The sequence below is a fragment of the Chelmon rostratus genome, chromosome 11 (assembly GCF_017976325.1).
Source record: "Chelmon rostratus isolate fCheRos1 chromosome 11, fCheRos1.pri, whole genome shotgun sequence".
NCBI classification, from domain to species: domain Eukaryota; kingdom Metazoa; phylum Chordata; class Actinopteri; order Chaetodontiformes; family Chaetodontidae; genus Chelmon; species Chelmon rostratus.
The window spans coordinates 14,730,716-14,744,077 of NC_055668.1; the positions used below are offsets into that span (position 1 = coordinate 14,730,716).

The 13,362-nt window shown below is 41.5% G+C and overlaps 1 protein-coding gene across 1 annotated transcript; it reads left to right on the forward strand.

Annotated features, from left to right (window-relative positions):
* The first annotated feature begins 798 nt into the window (after positions 1 to 798).
* rps24 (ribosomal protein S24) lies at positions 799 to 4,331 on the forward strand. Its single transcript, XM_041947390.1, has 5 exons — positions 799 to 847; positions 1,565 to 1,630; positions 1,732 to 1,941; positions 2,583 to 2,696; positions 4,262 to 4,331. The coding sequence occupies exons 1-5, from the start codon at positions 845 to 847 to the stop codon at positions 4,262 to 4,264; spliced, it is 396 nt and encodes a 131-aa protein (XP_041803324.1). The 5' UTR covers positions 799 to 844; the 3' UTR covers positions 4,265 to 4,331.
* Positions 4,332 to 13,362: the final 9,031 nt, after the last annotated feature.

Here is a 13,362-nt window from a genome sequence, read left to right on the forward strand (position 1 = left end):
TGCAAACTCAGGGGCCAGGTAGTGTTAATCGAGCACAGCACGACAGATGGTTTCTTGGTGTCTTGGCAAATGAAGAAGCTGCCATATACAGTCTACTATGTGCAGTGTACTTACATTACACAGGTACACATAAATGCGTCAGGGTACATACACAGTGTACAGAGGGTAGTTGAGTAGTGGGGATGGCAGTCTGCAGGGGCCCAACAGCCAATTGTGGCCTTGGGCCCCCCAAACAGGTGTATCTGGAGTGTGTTGACCAATGCACAATTATATATATGTATACACCTACATAACTACAGTATGCTCCATATATTTCATTAATATCATTAGTTACTTTATAATGTAGACTGAAAACTGCGGTTCTTGCATCTCCCTGCCTCATCCCGCGACTGAATGGCACTAATATTCATACGTTGCATGACTGACGCCCTGTGGACTATTGAGGTAATGCAGATGGTGTTTTTCTCTAAATGTCCGTTTACCCACAGTACTTTATAATTTACACATCCAACCGGCCCCAGACTGCTCTCACTTCAAAGTTCCTACGTTTCATTGTGCTATTAGCATGGAAGTTGAAAAAAAAACTGGTGGCGAAAGAAAAAGCAAAATATCAAGCTTTGTATAAATACGCTAATGTTTTATGTCCAATTTATGTGCAATGTATTTGAAATACATATCATATACTCACTGTATATTGCGTGTACTAAACAATTTTTTATTTTTGTTCACGCTTTTACATCAGGCAAGGCAAGTATCTGTCCGCTCAATTTTCGTACAGGCATTAACCTGGTCGCCTGCTGGTCCTTCCTCCTTTTCTACGTCCCTGAGTGAGGCCGGCGTCAAGATGGTGAGTCTTGTGGCAAAAATTACAAGTAAAATCCGTTCATCATCGAGGCCATCCGTCCATCTGCATACATTTCATGCCCACAATGTGATCTTTTAAGTCTCCGTTGTAGTAAAATGACAATATTGATGTGATATAAAACTATATGGAGGAAATTCAGTGACACCATCCTAGTGCTATCCTGACTTGTACATCCGGACGTTGTACACTCTCCCATTTACCTGTTTTGAGATGGCTTGTATAGTTGCTAATCTGTGTTTTCATCAGTTTTTATTCACTACAGATACTATTTAACCTTCACAGTTGCTCCAAGATACACTATAGTATATGGACGTAAATTTGTTGTCAATATGGGATCATGGAGTCCTAGCAGCAAGCGGCTAACGTTAGCATAACAGCACACTGGTATCGTTAGCTAAGGCAAGGCCCTCGTGTTAAGTGAACAAACACGATAAATTACTACAGTACTGTGTACTGTTAAGTCAGCTGGCTACAATGAGGCCATGGAAGCATTTTCAGTTTCCAGGTGTGCAAGCTGTCTAAGCCTGTAAGGTAGCTGAGCAGCTGACGGATAACGTTGTGATACAACTTGGTGGGACCTGGATTAACTGCAACCTAATGCTGAGGACTTAGGTGTTTAGACCTATTTTTCAAGGCTGCTAATCAAGTAGTTGCAATATTGCCAGGTAATGACAATCTTCTACTCTCTCTCCTCTTTAGAATGACACAGTGACAGTCAGGACCCGCAAGTTCATGACGAACCGGCTGCTTCAGAGGAAGCAAATGGTAAGGGTTTAAACTCCTGTGCAGTGTTCATTACATTGATGCCATCATGGGTTGAATCATCTTTCATATACTCATGTATTCACCGCCTGTCTTCTCTGTAGGTCGTCGATGTCCTGCATCCTGGCAAGGCCACAGTCCCCAAGACTGAAATCAGGGAGAAACTTGCCAAGATGTACAAGACCACCCCTGACGTTGTGTTCGTGTTTGGCTTCAGGACTCAATTCGGTGGCGGCAAGACAACAGGCTTTGCCATGGTGTACGACTCCCTAGACTATGCCAAGAAGAATGAGCCCAAACACAGACTGGCCAGAGTGAGTTTTGTGTCTGCACGAATGCTTTGATAGTTTGTAGTTTTATTCCAACAATGATCAGAGAGCTTTTTTAAAGGTATTCTTTTTTTTTAGCCCATCTTACAAATTCTGCAGCAGCAAGCTGAAATGTCTATTAATTCCCTTAAGAGTTGTCGTCTGTCGAATGTACCACATTTTGCATGTACATCATGTTGTGTAGTTAACAGAGAGCCACAGAGTAGCACTTGACAGTAAAAGAGTTTGACTGACAATTGAAAAGGTGTGAGGATATGGAAAGTAATGCCATGAAATGCAAGTTGATATCCATGATTTACATCAGACACGGTTGGTGGGTAATGTTAAAAACAGCCCAGTCATTTGCAGACAGTTTGATTAATCTTTTATTTATATATATATATATATATATATATATATATATACACACACACAATTTGAGTTAATTTTATTCACAATGAACACTAATTAGCCAAGGCCCAATGTAGACCCCTAGCTGTTTTAAAACATGTCATTCAGTGCTTGTCATAAAACCTTTTTCATGTCTTGTAACTGTCAGTAATTCATAGTCATGCTGTACAGTGTGATTACTGAGGTACTGAGTATGATGTGGTAAAATTAAATGCTTGTTCCTTTGTGTTCCTCAGCACGGTCTCTATGAGAAAAAGAAGACCTCAAGGAAACAGCGCAAGGAACGCAAGAACAGAATGAAGAAAGTACGAGGCATCAAGAAGGCCAGTGTGGGCGCTGCTGGCAAAAAGGTACTGTGAACGTCTTATATTGTTTGTGCCAAGCGACCAGTCACTGACCAAATGAAGATAAGTATTCCTGAGATTGTATGCTATAGGAAAAATAAAATTAATTGGTCTTTCCCAATAGAAGCTAAGACAGCAGAAAAGTAATGGAAAGGCATCATGCGATTCAGTGCACGTGATTCTTAATTTTCATTGTACACCTATTCTTTTCCTCCCCCGCTAATCTTTGTTTTTCACAATTCTTTTACTGTTTTAATTTCCTTTGCCATCTTTCCAATCGTATCAAATGTTCTTCTGGAACTGTAGAAGGTAAATGTTGTTCATAAATAGACTAACTGCAGTGTGCAGATAATCCAGGAGTGATAGATGCTAGCTAACTCCTCCCTTCACACATCACCTACCCATCCGAGAGCCAAAGCTTTAATGCTTTTCCCTCTGGATGTACATGATGCAACCAAATGAACAGAATTCACCTGCTGTTATATACTTAACGGTTGTTCCCTCTCTTAATACTAATGATTACTAGCTTGGACTGAAAACTAATAGATTTGTAGATCCTGTTTTGGAAACCTAATGACTGTGTGAGGAGATCCTACAGCCAATATAGGAAAATACTTTAAAAATCCAGTACTAATCAGTGACATCTCCTGGTATAGTTTTTGAACCAAAACCCTGTACCCTCAATAGCACCAGTCACTGGCCTAAAGTCACCTAGGATAGATCTCTGATTTACACAGCCTAGGTGGACAATGTTTGATACCATGCAGTTGCATCTGCAATAGCTACAACATAGGTCTTGTAAAATATTGATAATGTCCTGCCTCATCAGCTTAGTTTTCATTGTCGTGGTTCTAAATATGGTACATAACAAGTAAAGTACAGCTGTTGAACATCCAGAGATCTGTTCTGTGTTCGATGTTTCAATTTTTCAACATGTTAACATTATTTTGTTCCATCTTTTGTTCTTGGTTTTGCTTCCCATGGATTTCTTTTGCAGAAATGAAGTGTCAGTGTGCAGGTATAGAAGCAGAAAAGGCATGGTGTGCCATTGTGTTGCACATCAAAAGCTGGTAGAGCTGTGTGCCATGCATGTTACGCCCTACTTTCCCCTGCTGTTTTCCTTCTGTCCTCCCACCCCCTCTCCCCTTCCCATGTTGTTTCAAACTCACTCCTAATAGGTTTCCCTCTCTACCCCAGTCCTTTGTACCACTGCTAAAACGGGCATATCCGTTTTGCCCACTCTGGCTTACATTTAAACAGACACAAGTGCTTTTACAATGCTTCAGATCTCTAGTTATAGAAGCAGAATTTGAGTGTAGCATGTTTTAGTTGTTTCAGTGTGTTGGGTGTGGGACAGCTGAGCTAAAAGCCTGCCAATGTGTGAATTTCTTACTGAAATGATGTCATACTCAAGTCATAGCAGTGTTTTGAACGCTTCAAACTACAACTTTATTTGTCTTGCTCCAAAGAACTATTTAACATTTGTTGTCTGTTTGCTCTCTTTAATTTAAGATGACTCATATTGTCAAAAATTTTGTTGTAACTAAATTTTCTTTTTTGTCTCCCTACAGTGAGCCCGGACAGCCAGGGAGGGTCTCCGTGCTCAAGATGTTCTTGTATATTGTCATCAAATAAAGTTTGGAAAAAATTGGAAAAAAAATCTGTTGTCCTTTTGGTATATTAATTTGAAAAAATCGGTAAAATAAGTCTGGAGGTGTTAGTGCAGGCATGTCAAACCAATTCCAGAAAGAGCGGTGTGGCTGCAGGTTTTCATTCTAACCAAGGAAGAGTACACCAGGCCAACCAATCAACATCAAGGGATCACTTAGACTTCATCTGAACACTAAGATCAGTTGATTAATTGATTCCAGCCTGGTGTGCTCCTCCTTGGCTGGAAAGAAAACCTGCAGCCACACGGCCCTTTATGGAATCAGTTTGACATGTCTGTGTTAGTGTGTTGTGCAGTCTGAATTCCTGATTGTGCTAAAACCAGGCAGTTGGCGGCCAGGATTCACTTCTCATTGTCTCCTGTGAATGATGGGTATGCAAAAGCAAAGTGGCTTTAGGTACATTGCATTTCTAAGGAATTTAGGGTGATGTCCAGTACAAAGTACAGTATTCATGAAAGTTAATTTGGTGTTGATTCATATTTAACTGAAATTGCACACTTGAACTTTGTTGATAGTGACATCTAGTGGTTTTGCAGTGACATTACTTCAAAGCAGCCAAATAACTCCGTTTGTTTTCAGCTATTTACAGCTTTACTATTAACAGTCACAGTCATGTCAAATTAAATGATTTACTGAGATGATTAATAGCTTGTTTTTAACTTTTTTCAAGTTTTCCTCTGACCATACCAACCGCTTTGAGGCACCTTTTCTCTGTTGTGTACTTAATAATATGAATTTCTATTTCTATATTTACTGGTAGCCCCCTGTCAACTTCTGCCAACATATTGTATTAGAAGCACAGGAATGTTTTTGCATTTGTTTCGAGATTTAACTGTAGTAACCCAAATGGCCACACGAGGACTCCCTTTGTTGAAAAAAGTGAGTTACATCCACTGAAGCCATCACTAGCAGTATGTACCTGTTGGATTAAGTATTCACCACTAATTCATTCTAGAGGCGAAACCCTGTGATGGTTAAATTACACTAAAGCACAGGCCAGTCTGTGTGTGGACTTTTCCTGTTCATAAACACCATTTGGAACAGAATAGATATCCCTCTTTAAAGCATGACCTTTTAAGATAATTTGCATAGAAATACCCTGAGAGAGTGTGTAAATGAAGTGATTAACATGCCAGGGAATGGCCTGTCCTCAGGGTAACCCACACACACACACACACATACACCCCATGCCTGTTTCCCCATGTCTCCCGTTCTGTTATGGTTATCAGCATTTCCTCGTTCAGGAGCTTCAACCAGGTCTGCCTTTATGGGATTTTTCTTTCTGGTTTCAGAGCAGAAGAATTATTTACTTGTCATAAGAAGCTGAAAAGGAAAGCAAAAATGTTAATGGAAGATATAGTATTGACCTCATTAATAATGAACAATAGCATGCAAGAAGAAAAATACAATCTGCCATGCAATCATGCACTGAAACGCTCAAGACACGAAACCTCCAGTGACCTTCACTCTCTTGCAGGTAACACCCTCCCCAAGAGCATTTTCCAGAGTGCCGTGACTACTTTGTTCGACCTAGTGCCACACCATCCTGTTGTGACTGCACTCAACCTCTGTCATCCACAGTATGTGATTTGTTAATTTTTAACGGGGGGCGGCCCAAACCCTATCCCTATAGTATAAGTATAAATAAATAAACATTTTGTCACAGAGTTGTCTTGCTCTGGGTGTGTAGATATTTTCAGCAGCACAGATGCAACTGAATGATCACAGACATATTGTTGGAATAGTACAAGCGGCAGTGTGTCGATGATCCTCTCACTCTTCCGTGACTACACTTTGATTCTTGTAACTTTGATCACGAAGGTCACAGCAATCTACAGAGCATGTTGGCGACAAAATAGTAGAGAATGGAGTATTTATAGTATATAGTTTAGAGAAAATTATAGATCAAAGATGAAAGTGTCAGAAGGGCGGGACCGAGAAGAGAAGACACCATTACAAATCTCTCTGCTACTTCAGCACCAAGGAGAGCACCGTGGATTTATCAATACGCAGCACAGTTAGGCTACTGATATTTCAGAGTCACGGTCGAGGCCATAGATTCTAACTCGCACAAACATCAGTCAGACAAAGGATCAATGAGTCAGACAGACTAGACTAACATATCCAACTAAACAACCCCTCCGCCCCTGAACTCTCTCTGCTCCGAGGAGATGGAGAGTTGATGGCAGCTTAACAAGGGGGCTGGTTAAACATATTATATATAATTGTCTGTATAATTGTCAACCCTGCAATTTGACATATTTTCATGCCTCTGCAAAGTGTTGAATGTAGGGCAGACTTTTCTCCACAAGAGTCCTCATTGTCTACACCACAAGGAAAAAAGGGAAAAACAGTAGCTTGGAGGCACTTCCATTGACACATTTTGAGTTGTGGGCTCTTCTTTCCCAGGAGTAAGGTCTCTCTCTCTCTCTCTCTATATATATATATATATATATATATATATATATATATATATATATATCCAGCCTCTGTGGGCTTCAATGCCAGCCGGCCAAAATTAAACACTGACAGTTTATCAAGATAATTTGGACTCCAACACAGCAGAAACAGAGGTTACTCTATCAAGACCCCATTGATTAAGTGGACAGTGAACTGTTGTAAAGGTGAATATATTAAAGGAAAATCCATTTTCCTGCAGAGCACAGGGGGCATCTAGCATGTTGGCGCCCAAATAATTCAACTTCGCTTTTTCCTCAACAGAATCTTAAACCCGCTCTGACCCAGAAAATAGCAGGCAGCTTCATTTATCTCAGCTAAAGAGTGTGTTAGTGCAGCTGTAGAGGAGGCGAGTGGGTGGGTGACTGTTGCATATAGGTGTGGAGGAGAAAGGAGTGCAGGGGACAGACAAGGAAAAGGCGGTGGGCTCTCTCACGGCTCCGCAGTGCTCCACTGGCGTGTGGTTGTGGGAGGTTTGACATAAGTGGAGCTTTTTCAACCCAGGGACTGGTAACAGATGGTGTTGGGAAATTAAGCTCCTCTCTCCACAGCCCTGTCAGTCCGTCCCAGGAGTCTCTGCCTCTCCGTATTTGTCTCTCTTCTACTCTCCCTGCAGCTCCTTTTTCTGCGTCTCTCACTCGTCCGTCTTGTTCCTGTTTCTCATCATCTGGTCCCCTCCTTTGTTTCAGTTGTTGGGGCGAGTGAAATCGGTCCCCCTCCACCCTCCTCCTGTGTTTTTGTTAAAACAGGAAAGGAGGATGACATCAGTAGGATAATTAGCAGGCTAATGCAATAAGCGGGATATTATCGAGAGAGTAACGGGAAGAAATCAACTGAAAAGAGGACAAAAAAAAAGATGATGTGATGGAAAGGGCTGAGGATGGAGATAATTGGTCAGACGGGGATGCGTGACGTTGAGCTGCAGAGCAAATGCGATGCAGGCTGGTGTGTTTGCAGGCACACTGTACGGTAGCTGCAGTCTCAGCATCAGGAGACCGTACCAAGGGCCTCCGGGGAGCTCCATACATGCCAAATAACACCGGATAAAAGACTACATTCACCTGATTTCCTCTTGGGCAGGAAGGAGTTTTGTAATGAAAATATCCCTCCGCCTGCTTGCACAACAAAGGTGTTTTTGCACTCACATTTATGATAGATGGTTATGAGGAACACGCGTTTACGCCCTCACAACAGGTGCAGTTTTAATGGCCTGCCTCTCTCCATGCAGAGAGTTGAGTTGTGGTATCATAAGGAGAAAACGAACAGAATTCCAGATACCTCCAGCACATCCATGCAGATATCAATAGATGTCAAAGACTCTGATCTTGCTGTTTTCCATGTCATAATACTGTGTACACCCGTTCATTAGTAACAATGTGGCTCTAAAACCTGATATTATATAGTGATTTAGTTGATATTTCTTTCAGATTTGGTGTCCTACCAAATTTAAGTTTATAATCACCAAGCTGGACTGTGTTTGTTTTGCAGCCATCAGTTCCAGACTGTATGTTTTCAATGGCGCTGTGATCATATTTGCAAGGGGCAACTTGGTGCTGTAAAGTGTGGCCGGGCATTCGAGGATGCTATGCATCTTAATGAGGTATGTCTCTCTTGTTGGCCTCAGCAGGGGAATCATCACAGCTCATTTTGCAGTCCTGCAGTGTCCTATCAGCTTTGGCAGCCTGCACCAAGTTCACTCCATCTGCCAGTTGCTAGGTGCTGATATATAAAATGATCTGTGCCTTGGTAGCCCCTGAGCACCAGGGAAGTGATTTGCTTTTGAGGACAAACCGTGTTTCGTGAATCCTAATTATCCTCTTTGCATCACCAGCCTGACATGGTTTTGTCATTTATCCCTCTCTAGAAGCAGCAGAGGGGGAGAAACCAGCTATTAGACTGCAGCAAACTACATCTGCTCAAACAGACAGAGCACCCATGGAATGGATGCACTGTATAGTCGCTGAAATGCAACAATGATATTTTCCATCAATCCATTTTCACAGGTTCAGGGAGAGGTGAAAAAATGATACCTGCTGTCTAATTCTGGAACTCTAACCGGTGTGCACATTTGAAGAATGACATTCGGTTTCAATCATGTGAGGTGTATTGAAACCACTCTGTGGCCTTTTTGCAGACTGCAAACATGCTGTCTGACGCTCCGAGGACATCAGCACGGTGTTAAAGCGTGTCCTGCCTCCCTGCCACCCACCTATGTCCTCCGGAATTCGGTTCATTTTTATTGGCATGGAAGGATAGTCTGCTAAGCATGAAGAAAAGGGGAGCGGAGGAATAATGTGGGTGGTTGTAGAAGAGGACAGAAAAAAGGGTTTGGCTGAAGGAGAGAGGAGAGCGAGGTAAAGGAGAGAGGGAGAATCGGGAGGGTGCAGTAATGAGAAAAGGGCAGCAGATGTGAGTGACAGTATGATGGAATGCTCTGTGTGATAGCCATGCTGTACTCTCTAGAATGGTGTGTGAGTGTGTGTGTGCAGTCATTGAGGAATCGTGTGTACATGTGTGTGTCCTTGGGTTTTAGAGAAAGGATACTTCATAAAGGCCTATAAGGTTTGTGCAAAGATGTAGTTATATGCCCTGCACGCCGTTTTCCAGGCAATTCATCAAGGTCCATCAATTTGCTCATTAAATTGAATTATAGCAAAATGCTATATAGTCCAACAGTAAGACCCTTATGTTGTAATACCATGCACATATATTTGTTGATTTATTGGTTTTAATATTATTAGTAATCAGGGGCTGATTGGCACCACTCTTGCTTGCATCTGTATTCTACAGCCAGCAGCCGGCTAACTTAGCTTAGCACAAAGACTGGAGACAGCAGCTAGCCAAGCTCCATCCAAAGGTCACAAAATCTCTTTAAAACTCACTAATTAAAATGCTACACAACGTGTTGATTTTGTACTGATTAAACATGCAAGATATATCATGTCAATAAGAAGGTTTTAGGGGTGATGGTAGACAAGTCTTTGTGCTATGCTAAGCTAACCACATTCTGGCTGCCTCATATTAACCAGAACCTGCTACATCTTAAAAACTGGGAGGAAAAAAATTGTAAATTGAGGTTTTACCAGAGTTTACATGCCGGATTATTTCTTGGTTTTGTCTTCTTCATGATGAAATATGCTAATAGATTTATGAAGTTGGCTTCATTTTTAACTGACCGATACTGTATGTGAGTGGTATCGATCTTGTCACCTAACTCTCCGCGAGAAAGCAAATAAGCTTATTTTCGAAAAATAGCAAACTATTCTTTCAAATATGTTGGTCCCTCTCTTCAAATGTCAATTGTATTTTCTTTAGGCTTTAATGTGACATTTATGTGAATCCAGTTGTGATGTGAAAAGAATCATAATATGAAAAGCAAAGAGAAATTACATCCCACAAACCCAAATGGCTTCTAACTTATCCTTATTCTAGGGACGTTACCGCATATGGACAAATTTATAGATTCAATTTACGAGCAAAATGCTCCCTCGAGCACAGGCCTGGTCCAGTTTTCTTCAATCAATGAAACAAATTTGTGTTTGGGACTTAACGTTGCACCATGCAGCTTCCAGAGTACCAATATGACTGTGGTACATGGTTTTCCAATAGCAGTTTAAAACCAAATTGTCTCAGTCTCTTGCGGGTGCACAGCAGTTTGATATAGTCTCTCTATATCATCATCAGAGAACGCGGTCAAATTATAATGGACTTTATTCTGAGTAAGGATGGGACAAGGTTGTGTTTGGACTGCATGCAGCTCTTGGCTGTCTGTATGGCTGAGTTATTCTGCTATTTTTCAGCCCGTGCACATTCCTCCACTCATTGGTATTCCTGTTCATATTACCCTCTTCAATCAGCAGCAGAGAAGCTCTGATTAATGGCAACAGTGAGAGCAATCTCCCAGTGATTCATTAAACAGGACTGGCATGAATAAAAAGGGAGATTTGCTCATATTGCCTCTCAGATCCCATAATATGTTCTGGCGCTGGGGAAATACATAATTCATGGTGTTGTTAGTGGCTCTCAACATATCCACACATACACTACATAGAGCTATGTGAAATGAATGAAAAAGTCAAATAACTCACCATCATTATATCAGGTCATAGTTGGGATAATTGATGTACACTGTTTAAGTTTGGGACTCTCCATTTACTCACCAGTCTTTTCACACTTGCCCAAGTAATTAAAATGTAATAGATCTTATAATGGCTGCGTGACTGAGCGTCTCATCACTGGACCATTTTGTGGTGATCCAAAGCCTTCCCATGTCTAGATAGGTCTAGATCTTTGTTAGAGACGACAAGAAGCTCACGCAGCACAAGAGGCTAAATATTTATCTGTAAAGAAAGTGACAGTTTTATATCAGTCTTTCCTTTTATAGGTGAAACTTTTACTAAAAGTCATATTTCATATCTGTAACTCACTATAATGCACTTTTCCTGCAGGGGCTTGCTGGTTGACTGCTAATAAATGGCAAGTATAAAGTAGCATTTTATATATTCTGGTCATCTGTACTGTTTTATTTCATGCATTTGCTGATATTTGTGTATTGTTTTCTGCACTATGCTTCTAAAATTGATTATTTCTTCAGTCTGGTTGCTGTTTTTTGTTTTAAAGATTGTTTAAGTACAAAGTATTTGCATCTTTAAACTCTACTGCAAAATTTATTCATTTTTCTTTTGATTAAACCTTCATTTAACCAGGTAAGTCCCACTGAGATCACAAAATCTATTTTTCAAGGGAGATAGCTGCATTACAGTATTTCAAACACACACTCAACACAATGCACCATTATCAGTATGATTTCAATGCACAGTATGCGAAGCATTTTGGAATTTTGCTGGTTTTATTCACAATTAAATAAATGTAAAAATACTTCCAGTCAGCACTGTAACAGTCACTGCTAAACACCATCATCCATGTGTGCATTTAAGGTTCACAGGTTAAAAATTCGCTTGAAATTATAGCCTGGCACGCAAGCCGATTTTGAAGCCAAAAGAGACATCCCCAGCATCTGAACCACTGCACAAAACCCATCTCCAGAAAACGACCTCAGCGCTGCCATCCACCATATTATCATGGATTGATTTCTATCAAACATTACCCCTGCAAATGTGCATGAGCATGGGCCATCAGGAGAGTGTCATTACTGCTGCTCATTTGCGAGGCAAGAGACGATCGGATGTGACAGGGGCGGAATTAGCTTTGTGTTGGCCCTCTGTCACTCTCATCCTAAACTGCTTCTGGGTGGGGGAGCATGATTAAAAGGATATATAATTCCTCCCTGCACATTAAAGACCCCATGCCCCACTTCCCCTCCCCAGCTTTACTGTAGAGCGCACAAAGGCCGCAGCCCTGGTTGCGCTACTGTAGTGCGTGATGCTGTGATGGAAGCCTCAACTATTTCTGCTGCCTCTCTTCTTCAAGGTGATTGCTGATCTGAGAGATAAAACGGATGAAAGCATCCAGGTGGAAAGCCAATCATATAGAGATCCCCTGTATTGCTTTTTCATTATAGTACACCTACATGAAATGAATGTAGCAGCCAGTGTAACTGAGCTAAGGCCATGTTTCTTTACACTGGCTCTATAGTGGGATCTTTGCACTGAGCAGCCTGCTGTCTCATTGAGCAGTGTTAAAAATCAATAGGCTCTGACCTTACCTCTGTCTGAGGCTATGCTGGAGACCCCATCAGGACACAGTATGTCCTCCACTTTCTCTGTACAAGCACTAGTCGACTACTAAAGCCACCAGTCAAAGCTGTGGGCGGCAATCGAGTACTTGGGGACAACATGATTTTTGCCAGCATCACAGCGGTATCTCAGCAGTTAATTTGTAAAACATGGGTGTTATTTACACATTTCTTTTTTAAGGGTTATTGCAGAACAGTTAAAAAAGCTAAATGCTGCACAGTTCGCTTTTCATGTGTTTAGCCACACTAGCAGCATTGGTCTAGGGATGGCAATATCAGTTAACTGGTCGATCCACCACTTTGGTCCAGGCTGAAATATCTCAATGATTGAATGCAATGTAAAATGAAATTTTGTACAGACATGCACAGCACCCAGATGATGTATTCTAATGGTAGACATTTCCTCCAGTGCCATCATGAGGTTGACATTTTTGGTTTTGAGTAAAACGCCCGACGTGTTGATAGATTGCCACATACTTCTGTACAGACATTCAGGTTCTCCTCAAGATGAATTGTAGTCTTGCATAGCCAGATATCCAACACTTCATCTTAGCATTGTGCCAGCCCTGGAAAAAGGTCAAAGTGAGCCCATTGTCATTCTGGTATAGGGGGAGCAAACTTTCTGGCTTGTGCGTATATTTTTCAACCAATCACAATCGTCTTGGGCGGCGTTAAGCCCGAGATGCAGTGATGGTGCCCTTGCAAAAAGGTGTCTGGGGGAGTTTGTTTTGGTGAAACATCTGTACGTGGGAAGGTGAGCCCTGGCATTAACATGGCCAACAAGGCCTGCCTTAATGCACGATCCACAGCGTTGTCGAAACATGCCATTTTCAGTGTGTAGGTTGCTAGC